General features: G+C 42.0%; 1 protein-coding gene across 2 annotated transcripts in view; it reads right to left on the bottom strand.

The window, feature by feature from the left end:
• PAPSS1 (3'-phosphoadenosine 5'-phosphosulfate synthase 1) overlaps window positions 1-13,983 on the bottom strand; it is a 110,580-nt gene extending 96,597 nt beyond the window's left edge. The window contains exons 1-2 of one of the 2 annotated variants that reach the window (XM_065907159.1): window positions 13,829-13,983; window positions 730-844 (exon numbers count right to left, since the gene is read on the bottom strand). In XM_065907159.1, coding sequence (XP_065763231.1) covers window positions 730-844; window positions 13,829-13,888 — 175 coding nt within the window. In that variant the 5' untranslated portion in view covers window positions 13,889-13,983. Of the gene's footprint in view, window positions 1-729; window positions 845-13,382; window positions 13,406-13,828 lie in introns of those variants that run through there. The other variant, XM_065907160.1, reaches the window with a different exon arrangement.
• Between the last annotated feature and the right edge of the window lie 8,729 nt (window positions 13,984-22,712).

Here is a 22,712-nt window from a genome sequence, read left to right as displayed (position 1 = left end):
CTTCCTATGTCCAAGCACGTACTCCCATGCCCTAGGTTAACTATCAAATTGTCCCAGGGGGCCCTCGGCAGTGCAGAGTGCAGCTGCGAATGCTTCCAGATCACTGCCAGATCCCACCCAGTGAGTAGGTTACCCTATAATAAACTGATCCATTGATTATATGGAACTGCCTGCCTTGTTACTCAGTCTCAAGATACCTTCTCAATTCAGTAAGCACTCTTCTGTCCTCCAACATGGGTAAACTGGCAAGATGCACCAAAATTTTAAATCAAACTCCTAGAAGTGAAAAGATCCATCATTTTTAAAACTACCTCCAAAACCTGGATCAATTTACCCTCTCCAAGGCAGACTCTAGAAAAATCAACACAAGAATCAATCAGAGGCCAAAGCAAAGGAAGAGTGATAGAAAATGTGAAATTCTCCACCACTCATTCTTTCTCCTCATATGGTCTATATTATTAGCATCTTGAAGGCAGAATCCAGTTCGTATTTGCATGCTGAAGTTAACAGAATGTAAAGTGATTTTAAGATGCATTCTGATTTTTCCCCTTTAACAGCAATTTTATAAAGAACAAGAGGAATTACTAAAAGAAAATGTTATTACTGAGTAGCTCTAAATTGATGCTCCAGATACAACAGGACTCAAAATTGAAATATGCTTATTCCCAGGTCAAGGCTCTCTACAATAAACACTGCTTTAGAAAAACTGGTTAGCTCTCTGGACCGTACCTGTCAGCCAAACTGTACAGCCACGAAAGCCGCCTCTGGTCCCCACCACTTGTCCTCTCTTGTTTCTGCTGACATGGTGGGCTTGATAGGTGACATTAGTTGCTCTCTGCATCCCCTGGGGAAAAAGGGGGAAAAAAAGAAAGAATTTTCGTCTACCTGAGTCTCTTAAAAGGTAAACATATATTCCTTGCAAACATACAGTAATGCCCTATGTAACATGACAAAAGCAAGGAAGAGAGATGAATACTCACAGCTTTTCCTTCCTTTAGAGAACCTGGCACAGTGTCCAGTTCTTTACATACACCAACTGATTTAGTCTGCACAGCTCCCCAAAGATGCACAAAGTCCTACTACTATGGTTTTCCAGATTAAGGTGAAAAGTTAAACTTGCCCCAGTTCCCATAACTTGTGAATGGTGGACTCCAGAGCCCAGTCTTCTCACTCATTCATTCATTTAATCACTCATTCAGCCAGTGATTCTCGGGGCCATACTTGTACACCAAGTGAACAAAACAGGTCCCCTACCCTCATTGAGCTAACATTCCACTGGGAGACAGACTAATAAAACTTAATTATTAAATCAGAGAGTGACAAGTGCTCTCTGAAAATAAAACAGGGTAAAACTGGAAAGAGAGATAGGGGGTGAGTGCCTCTTTAAACAGGATGATCAGGAAAAGCCTCTTGAGTAGGTAGCATCTGAGCAGATTCCTGAATGAGGTATGGAAGGGGTGTCTGCAGGTATCATGAAATGGGTAACAGAAGGGAAAAAAAGGAATGCAGCTGTTGTTCTCCCAAAATTTTTTCTTCTTAAACAAAAAGGGTATACAATTACATAGGCTTCAAAGGATCTTAATAGACATTTCTCCAAAGAACAAATACAAATGGCAAATAAGCACGTTAAAAGATCCTCGACCACATTAGCCATCCAAGAAATGAACATCAAAACCACCATGAGATACCACTGCACACCCACCAGGATGGCTATAATCAAAAAGACAGGCAAGGGGGCTTCCCTGGTGGCTCAGTGGTAAAGAATCCACCTCCCAATGCAGGAGTCACATGTTAGATCCCTGGTCCAGGAAGATCCCACATGCTGCAGAGCAACTAAGCCTGCACGCCACAAATACTGCAGCCTGTGTGCCTTACAGCCAGTGCTCAGCAACAAGAGAAGTCACGGCAATGAGAAGCCCACGCCCTGCAGTGAGGAATAGACCCAGTTCGCCACAACTAGAAAAAAGCCCGAACAGCAACAAAGACGCAGCACAGTCAAAAATAACTAAGTAAAACAAAATTATTTTTAAAAAGACAGGCAATAACAAGTGGTAGTGAAGATATGGGCAAACTAAAATCCACATATGTTCGCTGATGGAAACGTACAGCCACTTTGGAGAGAGCAGTTCTACAGAACATCAAATATAATTACCAAGTGATCCCCACTCCTAGATTTACACTCACAAGAAGTGAAAACAAGTCCTCACGAAACTTGTACACATATGCTCTAACAGTTGATTCACAAAAGCCAATAGGTCAAACAACCCAACTGTGCATCACAATAATTAAACAAAATGCTTTTTTTTTTTTAATTGTATGGTATATCCGTACGAGGAAATACCATTTGGTAATAAAAAGGAATGAAGTACCAATACATCCTATAATATGGACAAACCTCAAAAGCATTATACTAAGTGAAAGATGCTGGTAACAAAAGCCACACATTGCACAATTCCATTTGTTAATATGTGAACCATCCAGAACAGGAAAATTTAGAGGGATAGAAAGTAGATCAGTGACTGCCTCAAACTGGATGTTAAGTGCCTTCTAATGGGAACAGGATTCTTTTCTAGGGTGATTAAAATGCTCTAAAATTGACTGCCGATGGTTGCACAACTCTGTAAATATACTAAACAATGTGTATTTACAAATCATATATTTTAAGTGGGTAAACTGAATGGTAGGCAAATTTATCTCAATAAAGTTGTTTTCTAAAATTGAAAATATGAATCATGTAGGTTCTATTTTGCCCTCCCATGGAGCAAAAACATAATTATAGGGCCTTTCCAATGAGTTATGCCTTTATAAAATAAGTGTCAGCAGTCTTTTAATTGGGTGTTTGCATCTGATTCTTCGTATAGCTCTTCTTTTTCAACACAATTTTTTATTCATCATTCATTCAAAGATATTTACTAAATGCACACTACATGCCTGATGTTCTTCTAGGTTCTGATGAAAATGTCAATAAAATCACTGTCCTTCTGAGGCCTTTCTAATCCTCCCTGCCAAGGCAGGAGTTCTCAAAGCCTGGTCCCTAACCAGCAGCTTTGGCATCTCCTAGGAAATGGTGGTAAAGAAACCACCTGCCAAGGCAGGAGACACAAGTTCAATCCTGAGGTCTGGAATATCCCCTGGAGGAGGAAATGGCAACTCACTCCAGCCTTCTAGCCTGGAAAATTCCATGGACAGTGGAGTCTGACAGGCTACAGTCCATGGGATCACACAGAGTCGGACCCCACTGAGTGACTGAGCAAGCACGTGTGGGAAATGCCAGAAATGCAAATTATCAGAACCGATCCCAAGCAAACTAAGTCAGAAACTTTGGGATGAAGCCCAACAATCTGCATGTTAAAGCCTCCGAGTGACTCCAATGCCAATTTAAGTTTGAGAACCTACTGGGAAAACAGAGGAAAGAAAATACACCAAGATAAATACATTGGAAATTATGTAAACTAGAAATAAGCATCAAACAGGAGGGGAATGTAAATAAAGCCAAAAATGAGAAGTATCAGAGGAAGGGTGATGTTTAGACAGGGTGGCCAGGGAAGGCTTCAGCCAGAATAAGGCACTGAAGGTCTCTGAGGACCTCTGAGGGAAGCCCCTTCCAGACTGGAAACAGCAAGTGCAGAGAAGTAACCAGGGAGATCCAGAATGACTGCTGGGCGGCTGGAACAAGGCATCTGAAGGCCCCAATCATTCATTTAAAGCCAGAGCGGTGGCCATGACTGTGTGCTTCCACAGCCACACGAGTGGCTCAGGCTGACGCATGAAAGTCAGAGATGGATTCAGTCTTGACCCAGAGGCCATCAAGACGGGGAACAAACACCCTCACAGGTATACACACACGGACTTTGAAAAGGGACTATTTTTCCATCGAGATCTTCAACTTCCAGATATATTCTTATCTCAAACTGGCTAGCCTAAAGAAGTGCCTGAGGTTTAGAATCTTTCCTCATCTCCCTGCACAATCACCGGGGTATGCAGGAGAAAGTATCTCTGTCCATCTGCCTCTTACTGTCTATCGTTCATTGCCTTTGGGAGTTGGGGGGATTTTCAGGAGCCAAGAGGACCTCTCCCCCACTAACCATCTCATTAACGGATATACTTCCAATAATCATGAAGAATGCTAATAGGGGTCTCCCATTTCATTTCCATTAAACTGATGCAGCAGACATAACTTTCCGGCTCTGCATTTCCAGGATTTTAAACAAAACACGGGGTATCAGACACAGACATCTGCATCTCTTGGCAAGCAATGTCACCTCTTTCCTGAAGTGTCCAGTTTCAGCTCCCAGTCAGGCAGCCTGGGAGGAGACAGAAGCTGAGTCTGCTGAAAGGGGACACGACAGGAATGGGGGGACTAGGAGGGTGCTACACACGTTAGCTGTCTATACTTGCAAAACCTGTTCCACTTGGTCATTTGGTTTGGCAATGTTTTTCCAAGTTACTTTGCTTTAGGGCAAGAAGAAACATGTATCTAATGAATTTTAATTCATTTTGGCACCATAAAATACCTTCTGCTTTCCTTTTTAAATTGAGTAGAATGTTTAAAAAAAAAAACTGAGAAGCTATAAACTGTAGAGGATGTGACTGACAGAAGATATAGGATAAGACTGTTTTAATCACTAGGAAAGTATGCTCCCTCCAGGCCTCTTTCCGCCTACGTTTAAAAAAAATTCTGGCAGCCAAAATGGCAGTCTGGGTACAAGGAGGCTTACTGTTTATGGGTGTTTGATAATTTTCATATTAAAAAACAAACTTTCAAAAAGATTTGCCACAATCTCCTAATCCCCAGCTTTTCAGAATAAACCAAAGAACATTTTTAAAATCTATTACAATTGCAAGATGGTAGGTATATGCCTGAATTTTACTAAAAATCTAAAGGCCATTTCTGTATGTAATCTAGGGCCTCTTCCCTTCTTTTCCTTTTCCATCCCACTCTAGCCAAATCCTGCCTATAATTCTGCTGGGAAAACTTGACATTAGTGACTAAGGGCCAGGAGTGAGTTATTTCCTTCCGACACTCCACTCCTGTTCTCAGAGTCTTCAATGGCCTAGGTTCTAGCCACAGAGCAGCAAAGTCAGGCTTATTCCTTCCTAATAGTATGGATGGTTTGAAGTAATATTTGGCGTGGTGCAAATACAGCCAGGGAGTCACTATAACATTTCTGCCCATAGGATTCGTTTGTTGTTTTATACTTTTAGGAGTCTCTTTGTATATAGTTTTTACTTTCTTGGGAGAGTTGGTCAAGCACTATGAGTTAGATTCTTTGTGTTTTTCACAACCTCCAACCTCTTTTCTTGAGCCTAGTCTGAGCTCAGTAGAAGTCAGATATAAGGCATTTAAAGCGTGATTTGTGTTCTCTGTATAACTTGCAAATGAACTGACAACTGACACTCACAAATTTTAAGAACAGCAAAACTGGGACAATCCATTTCCAGAGAATTCCTTCTCTTTCTCTGATTGGGACTAAAAGACTCGACTAGAACTAAATGACTACCAGTCCTATTCCCAGGCTAAAGTCAGGTGGCTTCTCGTATTTGCGGCGTACATTTTCTACACCTTCTGCTGCTGTCCTCAACATCCACACAAGTGGCCCTGTGCCCCTTTGTTGACCCTCCTTAATTTGCCATGGACAGAAAGGCCTGGCAGAGCTACAGTCCACGACACAGGAGAAGAATTTTAGCAAGTAAAACAACAACAAAGCAGCAACTTCCACACGGGATGCTTTGTTATTCTATCCACTTCCCGAAGGAACAAGCTTAACTTCTTCCATGATGATATTTAGAGAATTTCAAGGTCTGTGAGTTTATTCTGATTTTATGAAGATCTCTGCATTTTTAAGTCGAATTTGCAAAGACACAAAGCATATAGCAAATAACAAGAGTAATTCTAGACTTCAACATCCATCACACATCCCACTATCCACCTTAAACTGACTGCCAAACTGTGTATTCCTCAAGAGGGAATACCTCAAATGGTCACAGGTATGTTTGTTTTACATCCAAATTTACAGTGAGTAAACTGGAGAGATGGTAGAGTACCACGTGGGCAAACTGAAGAGTACCATGAGGAAAAAGCTCTAGTTCACAGTTACTGATGACTGAAATTCATCTTTTGAACATTAACAAACCAAACACAACCAGCAAAAGTGAAGCTCAGACGTTCCTGGAGGTTAAGAAAACAACTTGTAAAGGCTACACTGAAAACCTTGCTGCCTCAAAGCATGGTGCAGAGCAAAACTGGCAGTGAGCTGGCTGCTCGTCAGAAAGTGAATCTCTGGTCATATCCCAGATCTCCTGAATCAGAGCTAAGAAACTGGCATGCTTATTTGATCACTGACTGTCACGCATGCACTCTGCATGTACATTATGGCTCGCCAACTATTCTGTTTTACAGATTAAAGAACATTTGAATATTGACTTAATGGATATTTTTTAATGCAATGGCCCTTGCTGCTGCTGCTAAGTCACTTCAGTCGTGTCTGACTCTGTGCGACCCCATAGACGGCAGCTCACCAGGCTCCCCTGTCCCTGGGATTCTCCAGGCAAGGACACTGGAGTGGGTTGCCATTTCCTTCTCCAATGTGTGAAAGTGAAAAGTGAAAGTGAAGTCGCTCAGTCGTGTCTGACTCTTCATGACCCCATGGACTGCAGCCCACCAGGCTCCTCCGTCCATGGGATTTTCCAGGCAAGAGTACTGGAATGGGGTGCCATTGTCTTCTCTGGATTTCTATATAGTGTCCGATATTTCCACTACTTTTATCCAGTTAAAAGATACTTAGTAGACAACTGTGTCCTTGGGAAAGGAAATTTCATAGAAAAAATTACCACTTAGGTGACTGCCAAAAGCAGAAACAAAAACAAAAGATACAGCCTCTTCATGTGAACTAATTACTCAGTAATATGTTTCAAAACAATTCAGTGGTGGATTTTACGGTTTTGCTGTCATTATGCTACAGGTAATTGACTCATCTCAGAGCAAAAGACAGTAACATCCAGGCAGGTGGATGAAAACAATGCTGGTATCAACTGGACTTTGTTTTAAATGACTAGTTTTGCATTTCAGAGTTACATAATTTTCTTACTCAAAGCACATAATAGGGTTTCTCAACTTCAGCATTAACGACTTTTGGACCCTGCAACAGTGATAATTCTTTGTTACGGGGGCTATTCTGTGCACTGTAAAATTTTCTTAGCAGCATCTCTGGCCTCTGCCCAACATGTCAGAAGCAACTCTGTCCAGACAGACACATAAATGTAACAAAAAATGTCTCCAGATATTACCAAACACCCCCAGGGGGTGGCGAATCTTTACCTGGTTGAGAATCACTGAAGAAGAAAACTACTTCTTAAAGGTCAATATAACAGAGCTAAGCTGGGGAAGCTCATTTCACATCCCAACTTTAGAGAAGTCACTGTGTTAAGGGAAGGCTAACTGACAGCTGGGTACCCTGCTAAGCCAGAAGAGCAGAACTGCCCAAAACCATGATTCCAAAGTTGCCACCATCTCTCAAAATTTCCTTCCCCAAGGAAGAAAGTAAAAACGAATACATAAATACACAAATAAGTAGGAATAAAATTTCAATAGCCATCCCAGAGTCATTATCTAGACCTGCCCTATCCAACAGAACTTTCTGAGATGATAAAAATGTTCTGTACTGCATGGTCCAAAACAGTGGCCATGAGCTTCCTATGGAAATGTAGCACTTGAAACACAGAATTTTTCATTTTAACTAAATTCAAGTTGCCACAGGTGACTAGTGGCTACCGTATTGGACAATGCAGATTTGGTCCTGTCATTCTTCCTGTTCTTGTGATCAGTCAACAGTAGAGCACACTCGTGGCAGAAGTCCAGCTTGCCTTCTCCTTTAGGCAACTTTTCCAGCAGTGGCTCCCTAACTTCCGGCTCAATACCCGCCCCTGCCCTCAGCCAGGTCTGCGCTCTGAAGGAGGAATATATGGTTTTTCAGATGCCATGTTGTTCCACTTCTGCATGCTTGTTTCACTTTTGTTATCACCTGTCTTCCTTCAAATCCAGAATGAGCTGTTAGCCTCCTATGAAAGGCTTTGAACAGTATGAGGGACACACTGTTCAGAGAAGGAGAATTGATAAAAGGGAAAAGTATCTCATTCATTTATTTGCTTTTTCATTATTAACTCTCTCCCAGGTAGAATGCAATATCCATGAGAGCCAGGCCCTTTCTGCCTTTTTATGACTGCATCTCCAACACCTAGGACAAAGGCACATACAAACCAGGTGTTAAATATTTGATGACTTAATGAATAAGAACGCCTTAAATTTAACACCTTAAATAAATAAGAACGCCTATTTAAAGCACCAGCTATAGTGCTTTAAATATATTAACTGATTTAAACCTTGCTACGACCCTACAGGTATGCACTGTTAGCTCCACTACAAGGTATGTTTTATTATCCACATTGTTACATTTGAAGACATTGAGACACAGAGGAGTTAGGTAACATGCCCAAGATTACACAGGTAGTAAGTGGCAAAACTGTAATTTTAATCCTACCCCATATGGAGCTTACTCTCTTATTTAAGCTGTGCTAAATTACTAGTAAATTACCTAAGGCTTTTAATATCAGAAGTACCCTAGCTAACTCTGCACCCTAACCTTTATCCCCATCCTGTTATATCAGCAGAAGCTCAATGTACACACAAAACCTCTGTAATGAAATATGATTACATGGTAACAGCAGAGTGCAACGTAACACGGAGGTGAAGAAACAATTCATCCTACACACTAGAGTGTGTGGACACGGGAGGGCCACACTGTTGTGGTAAAGGCGTCTGAGGCTCTGAAGATTTCCACAAGTGATAAAGGTCAACAGGCATCAGGGCAGAAGGAAAAGCTTGTGTAAAACCCTGAGAATGTAAGGTATAGAAAGAAAACTGACGCTGGACATATGGAGTTATAGGAATCTGGGGAGTGGAGGAGAAAGGGGACTGGAACGGCAAACCAGAATGAGACTGCATGTGCTTCTGAACAGCGTGTAGATCTCAGACTCATCTGCGGGTAGCAAGTGTCTAACCCCACCGTAAAGCAGGTTCAAACAGGAGCTGGGCCAACATGAGTCTACAAAATGGGTGAGTGACACCTGGGTCTGAACCGAGAGCCAACTAACACACACTCTGAAGTGTTTTCCAAAGGCGGCTGAAAACCGGTCCCAGCGGAGAAAGGTTCAAACAGATGGAGAATGATATTCATTACATCCAACATTTTGTCAGACTGAGATGAGAGGAGGCTAACAGGGCCCTCTGCATTCTTGATTTTCTTTACTATTCTTGCAGGTACATGAAAATACTGCAATTCTCTCTAAATTCTCTAACTCAAATTTAACCAGCAAATCTTTATTTCCAACCTTCACCTAACTCCATTCCTATTGGCTATCTACATGTTCCTATGGAGGTTTTAAAATGTGGTTAGTCTGAACTGAGATGTGTGCTAAGTGTAAAATATACACTTATGCATATTTCTTAATTTTATATTGATTATGACAGTACTGAACCCATTTTTATACTGAGATGACAGTACTTTAGCTATAGGCTTCCCCGATGGCTCAGTGGTAAAGAACCTGTCTGCCAATGAAGGAGAAGCACATTCAATCCCTGGGTCAGGAAGATTCCCTGGAGAAAGAAATGTCAACCCACTCCAGTATTCTTGCCAGGAAAATCCCATGGACAGAGGAACCTGGCAGGTTACAGTCCGTGTGGCTGCAAAAGAGACAGACATGACTAATAGACTAAACAACAACAATTTTAACTATACTGGGTTAAATAAATATTAAAATTTTTTTCAATCTGTTCCTTCTTACTTTTTTTTTAAATTTGACCTCTGGAAAATTTTAAATTATGTTATATGGCTTACATTTTATTTTTATTAGACAGTCTTGTTCTACAGGCTTCTCCAGTGGGTGATTAAGAATTCACATGCAATGCAAGAGACACAGGAGGTGCAGGTTCGATCCCTGGGTCAGAAAGACCCCTGGAGAAGGAAATGACAACCTGCTCCAATATTCTTGCCGGGAAAATCCCAAGGACAGAGGGTCTTGGAGGGTCACAGTCCACAGGGTCACAAAGAATTGGACAAGACGGAGCAACTGAGCACACACATAGCTTTGTTCTACAGACTATCTCTACTAAGAATGTCTGTCCCTTACATGCAGCATGCTTAATACTGGGCCCACCTCTTACAACCTCTATGATAGCTCTGTGCCTCAGCTTCTCAATAAAATGGAGACACTAACTGGTATTTTCTTGGGCTCCAAAATCAATGCAGATGGTGACTGCAGCCATGAAATTAAGACATCTGCTTCTTGGAAGAAAAGCTATGACAAAGCTAGACAGCATATTAAAAAGCAGAGACAAGACTTTGCCAACAAAGGTCCATATAGTCAAAGTTATGGTTTTTCTAGGAGTCATGTACAGATGTGAGAGTTGGACCATAAAGAAGGCTGAGCACTGAAGAATTGATGCTTTTGAACTAAGGTGTTGGAGAAAACTCTTGAGGGTCCTTTGGACTCAGCAAGGAGATCAAACCAGTCAATCCTAAAGGAAATCAACACTGAATGTTAATTGGAAGGACCAATGCTGAAGCTCCAATACTTTGGCCACCCGATGCGAAGAGCCTACTCATTGGAAAAGACCCTGATGCTGGGAATGATTGAAGGCAAAAGGAGAAGGTGACGGCAGAGGATGAGATGGTTGAATGGCATCACTGAGTCAATGGGCACCAATGAGTCTGAGCAAACTCCAGGAGACGGTAACGGACAGGGAAGCGTGGAGTGCCGCAGTCCACGGCGTCGCAGAGTCAGACACGACTGAGTGACTGAACAACAACTGGCGCAAAGAGGATAACTGCAACAACAAGGGCTAACAGACACATAACAATTATGCCAGACACTGTCCTAAGCATTTTTCATACATTAACTCCTTTCATTTTCACAACATCCCTGTGAGACTATCACTCCCACTTTATAGGTGAGCAAAGTGGAGGCACAGAAAGTAAGTGCCTAGCCACAGGTTACACAATGAGTAAACAGTGAAACCCAGGATCAAGTCCAGGCAGTCAGTTCCAGGATCCTTGCTTTAAACCACTGTCTCTCATGATACTCACCTCAAAAATGTTACAAAAAATCAGTAAGTTAATTTACCAAATAATGTGAAACTGTCCCCAGCAAACAGTAAACTTTCCTTAGTGTTTATCATCACCGTCACTCCAACCCTCAATCTATTTTCCAAATTCCCTGCATGCCACAACTACTCTCCCCAACTCCCAGGGCTAAATCCTCTTTGAACACCTCGCCCTCTCATTCCCTAACTCTAGTCAGGTCCCTCGTAACTCCTCCTAGAGAGCTGTTAATGCAGCTATTCTGTTTCCCATTACCACATTAGACCAGTTGCAGTTGCACCCTCACGACTGGATGACTTAATAGCAATAACAAGAAAAACACCTGAACCGATGCACAGGCATGCTTCAAATCTATTAATTCATTTAAACCTCACTCTAACCCTGTCTGTTCACCAGGACTTCTACATGTGGGCTCTAAGAGCGTCTACTTTCTTCAGCAGACCAGTCCCTCTGGAATACCAATTTCATCACATGTTGGGAACTTGAAAGGTGTGTGCATTCTCTACACATGTGGCTATCAGCTGATGTATATGAGAGGCAAAGATGACGGGTGTTCCCTATTGGGGCAAAGAAAGATTTACAAGGCCCTTAAAATTAAAAATTCTAGCTTCATCAAAAATCTCCCACAGGATCCCGTCTCAACTCAGCAGCCAAACATTAACAACTATATACCCTAGCCCCAGACTGCTTATTCAATCTTATCTTCAGTCAACAAAAGCCCTCCAGAACAGATAAACAGGTCTCTTCACTGTTTCTGGAGTAACTAACAATTATTATTATTATTTATGGTAGTTATAATAATATTATAATAAATAATATAAATTATTTTTGTTCCTAGACCTTATTCATACAGCTTCCCTCTACCTCAAAAACCTAAGCACACTTCTCCACAAAAGTGAAAGTTGCTCAGTCGTGTCCAACTCTTTGCAACCCCATGGACTGTAGTCTGCCGGCTCCTGTGTCCATGAAATTCTTGAGGCCAGAATACTGGAGAGGGTAGTTGTTCCCTTCTCCAGGGATCTTCCCAACCCAGGTCTCCCTCATTGCAGGCAGATTACCGTCTGAGCCACCAGGGAAAGCCTCTCTTCCATAAATCCTCTCCAAAACATCCAGACTAAACTAATCTCTCCTCTAAATTGTGATAAAATAACTGGGCCTGTAATGATATATTCATCATCCAGCAAATGCCAATTATAATCCCAACCAGGCCATGACCAGCTGGAAGGCAAGCACCGATTCCCTCATTTCTCATCTTCTCTGAGGGCTTCTACAAAGCATATGCACTTTTTGGCAAGTGGAACAGTAAATGAGTTACAGACGGTGTAGCTGAAATGATCTGTAAATACTCTAATTTAACCAAGCCTATGTCCCTAACCAGGTAATACCTCAGAGTAACAGGAGCAATATCAACAATTGCATAGCAGTGGTATCACTGACCTTTCCAAATCATTACTTTCTTTACTGCTCAAAACTGTCTAGAGAAGTACAGGCTATTATATCTTTAAGTCAGCTGAGGTTTAAAGAAGTCGAGTGTTTTCACTCAGGATCAAACAACTACTAAATGACAAAGTTGGAACCAGAGACCAGACTGGTAGTCCAGGGCTCCTTCTCAATGTTCTAATTCACCTTTTATCTCCTCTCCCTCCTCATCACCTAAAGGAACGGAGAAGTTACTTAAAAGGAGAAAGGAATTGGGTGAGAATCCTTGGTAACCTCAGAAACGGTAAATTAATGACTTAAAATGAACACTTGTCTGAAATGTTTTTTTTTCTTCTTCGATTCACCAAGGGTAATGATGACTTACAAGGCTGCATTTAAACCTTATGATCTTGCTGTACTGTGAAAAAAATTTTCCATCCAGACTTAAAACCAAGGCCTTTCCGGCCTTCAGAGTTGGACACCACCTCCCCCACCCCCCTCCCACCTCACTTACAAAACCTTAGCTTAAGGCAGTTTCTTAGCAAGAATAATTAAGGAAGGAAGCAACCCTCTGAGGAAAGAACACTTCACCATCAAAGCCAACTGGCAGTCCTTGCTAAACGTTATAAACCATTAGTTTCCCTCTACATTTTAGTTTCCATGTTATTTGTTAAATAGTCCAATTTAACACCGAGTCACAAAGAACCTCAGTTCAAGGCAGTCTCAACTCATGAATGGCGACATTGTTGGGTACTCTCCCTTCATGTTGTAAGTCAGAAATGGAAAGACATGGAGACGGACCCAAACCTGGGCTAACTGCACTGGCAGAGCCAAGAAAAACCAGGAATGCACCAAAGGCGCCTGCCTCCGCTTCCTCTGCAGACCTTCAGGCCACTGGAAGGGATGCGGGCAGCTTCCCCTCGCGGGAGAAGGTTTCAGCAGCCGCCAGCTCACTCCCGAAAGATAGTCCTCGAGGTCTCATCCGAGCCGTGGAGCTGGAGAAGCAGACGTTCTTCCCACGGACCGTGGATCCGACTGCCTGCAGAGCCCAGCCAGAGACCCCCGCCCCCGCCACGCCACGCCACGCCACGCCACCCGGTACCACCCACCGTCCCTGCTGGAAGGCGCCGCGGCCTCGGGTACCATCCCCGATTCTCCAAGCATGATGCATGCAGAAGGAGCGGGCAGCGGCTCCGAATGGATCTGCAGCCGGAGCCTCTCAGAGCCTCCTCCACACATCTGCTTCGACTCACCCAGTTCTGCGCGTTATTGCTCAGTTTGACTTTCTTGCACAGGCTACCGGGGACCTCCATGGCTTACAGAGCGCGCGCGGGTGCCGGGATTCTCAGCGCCTTGAGCGAAGTCAGAGGACCTGAGGCCGGCGGGGGCGGGGCGGGAAGGCGGGGCCTCCTCGCGACCGGGCTGGCCGGCGCTGTCGTAGGCACGCGCTCGTGCTCGTGGCTCTGAGTGCGCGCCGCGTCGGCCGCGCCTCCGAAATGGGTCCGGGGCAGAGGTGTGTGGGGTGGAGCGACCAGAGGCAGGAGTTAAGGGCGGGCCTCAGGGCGCGCACCGACGCGAGCGCGCACGACGCTCCTCCCCCTGATTCTGAGGAAGGGGCGGAGCCTGAGAAGGTAGTCGTGGAACTTCCCCCGTCCCTGACTGGCACCTTGAGCTGCGCCTGCGTGGAGGCTGGACCCGGGTCCCAAGCCCAGACCTAGAGACAGGGAATATACCAGGCTCCCAGCTCCGCTGCTGTTTACTAGAAAGAAGACGTTGACGTGGTCTCCCGCCCCTGTCTTTTCCTCCATAAGCTCGGTCACCAGTTTCCTATCTTCCAAATCTGTGCTCATCTCGGCTTGGGCACATATAAAAAGGAATTTTCCAGCATCTCACAGAGAAGATTTAACAGCTTATTGTCCACACATTCCGCTTCGTGTTGAAATTCTGCCCAACAATTAAAAAACAAAAAAAGTCAATACACCATCAGTAGTTAACATCTCTTCTGGTGTTAGCGGTTATCTGCCAGGTGCCTCCGTCCCCACTGGAAGACATCTCTTGAGGAGATTTCTGTCAGGTACTTCTCACCGGCTAAGTCAAAAAGGGGCATGTATTTTATTAGCTTGTCGTGAAATCCTTAGAGGAATGAAATCCAGGCTGAGGTTGGTTACCACTGAGTGGAATGCCCATCTGTAGAGGACATTTTCAAACTCACCTGAGAACTCCGTGGCTACTTCACCTGAGGATGGGCTGGGGGTGGAGGGAGCTTCCTCTGAGTTACCTCCCTTTCCACCTCCGTGGACAGAGGAGCCTGCGGGCTACAGTCCCTGGGGTCGCAAGAGTCGGACTCGACTTAGCGACTAAACCACCACTCTCAGGGCTTTTCCGTAGCGTGTCCCTAGGACCAAAATAGTTGTTTGCAGCGCTTCCCCATAACCCAGTGCCCTCCCCTACACACGCACACCACTCACTAAGACCTGACCTTACTGACTCTTCGTTGGAGGACAAAAGGAAATGAAAAATGCCCACCAAACTGAGAAGGTATTTTGCAGCTGAAAAAAAACGAGACAGGCAGCTCTATGTAGTCAGTGAAACTGAAAGTCGCTCAGTCGTGTCCGACTCTTTGCAACCCCATGAACTGTGGCCCACCAGGCTCTTCTGTCCATGGAATTCTCCAGGCAAGAATACTGGAGTGGGTTGCCATGCCCTCCTCCAGGGGATCTTCCAGACCCAGGGATGGAACTCGGGTTTCCAGCTCTGCAGACAGATTCTTTACAGTCTGAGTCACCAGGGAAGTCCATGTAATCAACAGATTTGTTTCTTATTCAGTAACTTACAGGATGGGATCAGAAGCACTATGATCCAGAGGCATTTGCAGTTGCACTGCATACACTGCTGAGGGGCCACTGGGGCAGTTTTATAGTTAGCCAAGGGAATGGGAGTGGTGCTTAGAAACAGTAAGTGCATTCCTAAGTCAAGATTTATAGATGGCTAACTAGTCTCCTGGGCTCTGGGAATATGTCAGAGAAGATCTTCATCATTGTTCAAGGACTAAGATAGCATAGAGGCCACTGGGTCCTAAAGTGAAAGTGTTAGCCGCTCAGTCATGTCCGACTCTTTGGAACCCCATGGGCTGCAGCCCACTAGGCTCCTCTGTCCATGGGATTCTCCAAGCAAGAATACTGGAGTGGATTGCCACTCCCTTCTCTAGGGGATCTTCCTGACCCAAGATCGAACCCGGGTCTTCTGCACTGCAGGCTGTCTCTTTGCTGACGGAGCCACCCGGGGAGACACTGGATCCTAATGATTATTAAATAGTATCTAGTAACTACACAGCTCTTGATGACAGTAAAATGATTTACTGCAGTGTACTGTTCTGGGTAGGATCAGTGGGAGGATAGGAACTTGTACATGCCCAAGTTGGCATCAGTTATGCTGACAGTCATACATTCTTAGTAGTTAGCAGACCAGTCCCCTGTTTATTTACCCTACTGCTACTGTCTTAGTGTTAGGCCTTCCCCATATCCAGGAAGAATCACAACTGATCTCTCTATAGGCATCTTGTGCTTCTACTGCCCACACACTCCATTCTTGTCATTGCTGTCAGAGTAGTGTCTCTAAAAATTTGATCCTCAAGTTGTCAATGGTTCCTTATAGCCTTTTCTTTGGGGATTTTTCATTTACAATCTGTACATAGAACTTAGACTCTGCCTATAACAGACTGAGTTTGGAAGAGGATCCCAAACTTCAGATGAAAACACAACACCACATCTGGAATCAGCCATTTCTCTTAGGAGACCCAGGATTCCTGGTTTTCAGAAGCAAATGTTTTTTAGGTATCACAGTCTAGGCTTCCAGGAGTGTTTAATGCTTCTGAGTTAGTCAGTATTTATGGACTTTTTCAGGTAAAATGTATCATAAGTTTACAGTGATACTATCAATTCAAATTTATTGCTTCAGGCATCATGCAAATGAGTCTGAAACAACTTGTCAAATCCAAAACAAGGAATTGTCAAAAAAAACAAAACAAAACAGTATGATTATGTAAAAAGGACTCAGAAGCCAAACGGAAGAAGCTTTCCTCTGTCAAAATTACACAATTAGGGACTTCCCTGGTGGTCCAGTGGTGAAGAATCTGCCTCCAATGCAGGGACACAGGTTCGATCCCTGGTCCAGAAAGATTACATATGCCTCAGGGCAACTAAGCCTGTGCACCACATCCACTAAAGCCCAGACACCTAGAGCCCATGTTTCACAACAAAAGAAGCCACCACAACAAGGAGCCTTTGCACTACAACTGGAAAGTAGCTGCCACTCACTGCAACTAAAGAAAGCCCTTGCAAAACAACAAAGACCCCACACAGCCAAAAATAAATAATTAAAAATAAAATTACACCATTAGAGGACAAAAGGGGGTAAAATCTACTAGGTATTGAAACAAATCAAACACGTTTAAATCTAGGTGTTCATAATGATGACAATTTAAAAAGAACTCTTTGTAATCCTTGGAAGATGCTAATAAACCTACTCATCATTTTGAAAACTGACAAAAGGAAAATATTAAGCATTTGCTAATTGTACCATGCACTAACTGTAACTCAGGTAATGAAAAAGTTGATGAGAGCAATTTTTCCTTTGTAGACATACAGCTAATAAATTCAGAAAGAAATATAAGTTTATAATATTTTATACCATTAAATGAAATAATAAAGACAATGATCTTCAATGGCTGCTAAATCATGAAAATAAAGAACATTAGAACTTTTTTGCTTCCTGAAAGTATTAATGCCCCCCAAAAAAGTCAAATCTGATTCTAATAAAGTCTTCAGGTGACAGCATTTTATAGTTAATGCAGAGGAAGAGGAAGATGTAAAATCAGCATAAATACAATCAGTTGAGTCCAAACTGTGTAAAACTCTACATCATTAATGACCTGACTATTCAGTAACTCAATGGTTGGAAAAAAAAAACAAGGAAGAACTAAACATTAAAAGATAACATGAAAAATAAGCAATTGAAATACATAAACTTATTTGAACACTGGGGCTTCAAACAAAAAAATCTTTTTTAACACAGGAAATTTAAAGAGTCCCTAGACTTTTGATATTAAAGACTTAACTTTTTTCTGTTGTGATAAAAGCATTGTTATTATTAAAGGAGTAATTTTAGAGGTACATATTGAAAGATTTACCAATGAAATGGCAATGCCCGAAAGTATTCAGGAAACAAAATTGGGCTCCTGGAAATCAAAAACAAGATAGTAGGAGTGGAAGAAAGGTGTCGATGTCTTCCAGATGCAGAGCAAAAAACCCGAAAGATGAGAAATATTAAAAGAACAGTCTAGAAAATTTAAGATTCAAATATTAGGAGTTCCAGAAAGAAAAAGCTCACCAGAGGAAATAACCAAGAAAATTATTCAACAAAATTTCCTGTCACTGAAGGACTTCAGACCTTCCCTGAATGTCCAACTAAACAGATAAATATCAAGCACACAAAACACTGTGAAATTTCCAAATGCTGTTCCCCAGCGCTCTGAAATTGTTTGGAAATCCTACAAGCTTCCAAGGAGAAGGAGAGTTCACAAAGAAAGAATGAGGAGTGAAAATGGACTGAAGCTGGCTCTCACCACAGTGAATGGCTGGGGTGCCATACTCAGCCCTGCAGCTGAGTATGAACCCACCCCACCTCTGCTGTCTCCCTCATACACTTAGCAGTTGATAAAAAGCAGACTCCACAGTCCTTTAATGCAGAATTTTTTCTCTCAAGATGAAAAAAATAGGAACTGAAGCTATCAAGAAAAACATCAAGAGCTAGAAAACAAATGCTCTAAAACAAAAAGTATTTCCATGAAAAAAAAGAAGAAAAGAAAAATGCTTCCAAACTAGAATTTGAAATTATCATACACTCTCTCTTAAAGAAACCTGGGGGATATGCTTCACTTAAATATAACGAGGAAAGACAGCACTCAGAGAATAGGAGCTCCCACACAGGAAACAGCTGGAGGGAATTCTAATGAAGGGAGATCCCAGGATGACTGCTGTGGATCAGGTCTAGAGGATAATCATCCAGAAGCTTCTTCATGAAGTCAGAAAATCCTTGGAGAGCTCAGTTTAGGAAGATGAAATTGATAGAGCATCCGATGGGAGTGACATACTGAAAATAATTTAGACAGCTGACATAGTTTGGGATTAAATTAGTGATAACTCCTTAGAAAACCAAGTCATCAGAAAAGATACATTTATTGCATTCTTTCTGTACAAACTATATTTCAGAGTAATAAAATAATTGATAAGGAAGGGAAAGTTCGTATGGATAGAATTTCAGGTAATAAATGCAGAAGGAATACTGGCATTTTTTTAAAAATCGCCATTTTAAACATCTGAGCAGGTAAATGATATGACCAGGCAGTAACCATTAGTAACTGATAAAAGTATTAGGAGAAAGATAATGTGATGGCTAATTTTGTGTCAACTTGGCTGGGCTGAGGGGTGCCCATATACTTGGTTAAACATTATTCTGGGTGTGTCTGTGTTTCTGGGAGATATTAACATTTGAATCACTAAACATTTGAATCACACTAAAACATTTGAATCACACTAAACTAGGTTGCCCTCCCTAATGTGGGTGATCCTCATCCAGTCAGCTGAAGGCCTGAATAGAACAAAATGATGTCTGTTCCACATAAAAGGTAACTCCTCCTGACTTACTTCCTTGAGTTGAGACATTGGTCTTTTTCCTGTCTTCAGAATTGAACTGAAACATTGGCTCTTGGGTCTCCAGCTTGCTATTTTTCATGCTGGAATATACACCATCAGCTCTCCTCCTTCTCAGACATTTGGACTTGGTTTGGAACTGCACCATCTGCTGTCCTGGGTCTCCAGCTTACTGACCTCAGATCTTAGGACTTCTAACCATCCATGATCAGGTGAGGCAATTCCTTATGATAAATATCTATCTGTCTATCCTATCAGTTCTGTTTCTCTGGAGAACCCTGACTAATACAGGCAGGCAAGGGAACTTTATAATGGAGAAATGAGGCTGTTACCACCTGCAGCCTCCTATCAGTCTTAGCATCTCTAAAATTGAGAAACAGCAGATAACATGTACCCTAAAAAATGATGTAACAGGAAATACCCGGCACTATAGTGTTAGTTTGTACTTTTCAGGAGGCAGGCGTGGAAAGACAGATTCAAGTACAAGTCATTTATTTGGGAGGTTATCCCAGGAAACACCATTAGTGGAGTGATACAGAAACAAGAAGGTAGTCAAGTCAATAAAGAGTGTGCTATCAAGCGGTCATTGTGGGAGACTAGAGTTTATTTTCGGGTAGGGAACTTGAACTTGAACTTCAGAGTTCTGAACTTTGAACTTGTCCTTCAGAGTATATCACCTGAGAGAGCTAGGACAATTATACAACTCCCTTCAGTCATTACTCAAGGACTACTCCCAGGGAGTAGTCATTCTTTGGTACGTTTGGATTGCAGTGCACCTCAATAGAGAGGACACTAGTCCTAAAGAAAACTCTTATGAAAAGAGATGGCAGTGTATTCACAGGTGGAAGTCAAAATAGCCTGCTCCACAGTAGTAAGGGCTGAACAGATGTTGGTGGGCACCAGGAGTGTCTGCTAGAGCCACTTATGAAGTATTCTTTTTTAAAAAAGCATATTTCTACACTATCTCTTTTTTTATGTGAGAATTCTTCTTTTTAAAAAGACAGAAAACAATTTTTCAAAGAAAACCACACACGCCCACTTAAAAAAAAGAATAGAAAATGAACTACCCAAAGCAATCTATAGATTCAGTGCAATCCCTATCAAGCTACCAACAGTATTTTTCACAGAACTAGAACAAATAATTTCACAATTTGTATGGAAATACAAAAAACCTCAAATAGCCAAAGTAATCTTGAGAAAGAAGAATGGAACTGGAGGAATCAACCTGCCTGACTTCAGACTATACTACAAAGCCACAGTCATCAAGACAGTATGGTACTGGCACAAAGACAGAAATATAGATCAATGGAACAGAATAGAAAGCCCAGAGATGAATCCACAAACCTATGGACACCTTATCTTCAACAAAGGAGTCAAGGATATACAATGGAAAAAAGACAACCTCTTTAACAAGTGGTGCTGGGAAAACTGGTCAACCACTTGTAAAAGAATGAAACTAGAACACTTTCTAACACCATACACAAAAATAAACTCAAAATGGATTAAAGATCTAAATGTAAGACCAGGAACTATAAAACTCCTAGAGGAGAACATAGGCAAAACACTCTCCGACATAAATCACAGCAGGATCCTCTATGACCCACATTCCAGAATATTAGAAACAAAAGCAAAAATAAACAAATGGGACCTAATGAAACTTAAAAGCTTTTGCACAACAAAGGAAACTATAAGTAAGGTGAAAAGACAGCCCTCAGATTGGGAGAAAATAATAGCAAACAAAGCAACAGACAAAGGATTAATCTCAAAAATATACAAGCAACTCCTGCGGCTCAACTCCAGAAAAATAAATGACCCAATCAAAAAATGGGCCAAAGAACTAAACAGACATTTCTCCAAAGAAGACATACAGATGACTGACAAACACATGAAAAGATGTTCAACATCACTCATTATCAGAGAGATGCAAATCAAAACCACAATGAGGTACCATTACATGCCAGTCAGGATGGCTGCTAGCCAAAAGTCTACAAGCAATAAATGCTGGAGAGGGTGTGGAGAAAAGGGAACCCTCTTACACTGTTGGTGGGAATGCAAACTAGTACAGCTGTTATGGAGAACAGTCTGGAGATTCCTTAAAAAACTGGAAATAGAACTGCCATATGACCCAGCAATACCACTCCTGGGCATACACACCGAGGAAACCAGATCTGAAAGAGACACGTGCACCCCAATGTTCATCGCAGCACTGTTTATAATAGCCAGGACATGGAAGCAACCTAGATGCCCATCAGCAGACGAATGGATAAGGAAGCTGTGGTACATATACACCATGGAATATTACTCAGCCATTAAAAAGAATTCATTTGAATCAGTTCTAATGAGATGGATGAAACTGGAGCCCATTATACAGAGTGAAGTAAGCCAGAAAGATAAAGACCATTACAGTATACTAACATATATATATGGAATTTAGATAGATGGTAACAATAACTCTATACACAAAACAGAAAAAGAGACACAGATGTACAGAACAGACTTTTGGACTCTGTGGGAGAAGGCGAGGGTGGGATGTTTCAAGAGAACAGCATCGAAACATGTATATTATCTAGGGTGAAACAGATCACCAGCCCAGGTTGGATGCATGAGACAAGTGCTCGGGCCTGGTGCACTGGAAAAACCCAGAGGGAGCGGGTGGATAGGGAGGTGGGAGGGGGGATCGGGATGGGGAATACATGTAAATCCATGGCTAATTCAAGTCAATGTATGACAAAAACCACTACAATATTGTAAAGTAATTAGCCTCCAACTAATAAAAATAAATGAAAAAAAAAAAAGAAAATGAAAAAAAGAAAAACAAACTGTCTCTAGAAGAAAAATATCATGCTGGAAAGGAAGACTAATAATAGTTTTACTACATGGGTCAGCCCTAAATCACACAGAGACATAATAATGTAAATTGTGAACATAAATATTAACAAAATTGCACTATGACTAGCTGAAGAGGTTGAGGGGATAAAATTTGTGTGTGTGTGTGAGTGATGATGATAGAAGAGGAGAGATAAATCCTCATTTACCATAGTGAGAGAATAAGAGAGATTGTGTAAAACATAAAGACCAAGAATACTGGTGTACCTATTGTTTCAAGGGAATTCCAAGGAAGTTCACTAAAAGACTTGAGTAGTTGCCTCCAGGGAAGGAAATTGGGGGACAAGGGTAAGATGACTAAGGATTTGCTCTCTGTTTTAAAATTCCTTAAAAGATTATTTGACTCTATTAGGATATATCGTTTTGACACATGCATGCAAGAAACGTTTTTTGGAAAGACTGAATTAGAAGTCAAATGAAGTGAGCCTGTGAGAACAACCCTTAAGATGTTTGACTTGAAAAAAGGAGCAGAGACATGGGATATAGTTGAAGGATAATACAGAATCAAAATAAGATAATTTTTTTAAAAAAAGGAGAAATT

The sequence above is a fragment of the Muntiacus reevesi genome, chromosome 16 (genome assembly GCF_963930625.1).
Source record: "Muntiacus reevesi chromosome 16, mMunRee1.1, whole genome shotgun sequence".
Lineage (NCBI taxonomy): Eukaryota > Metazoa > Chordata > Mammalia > Artiodactyla > Cervidae > Muntiacus > Muntiacus reevesi.
Note: the sequence above shows the minus strand (reverse complement) of the source record. Positions and strands in the feature narration are given on the sequence as shown.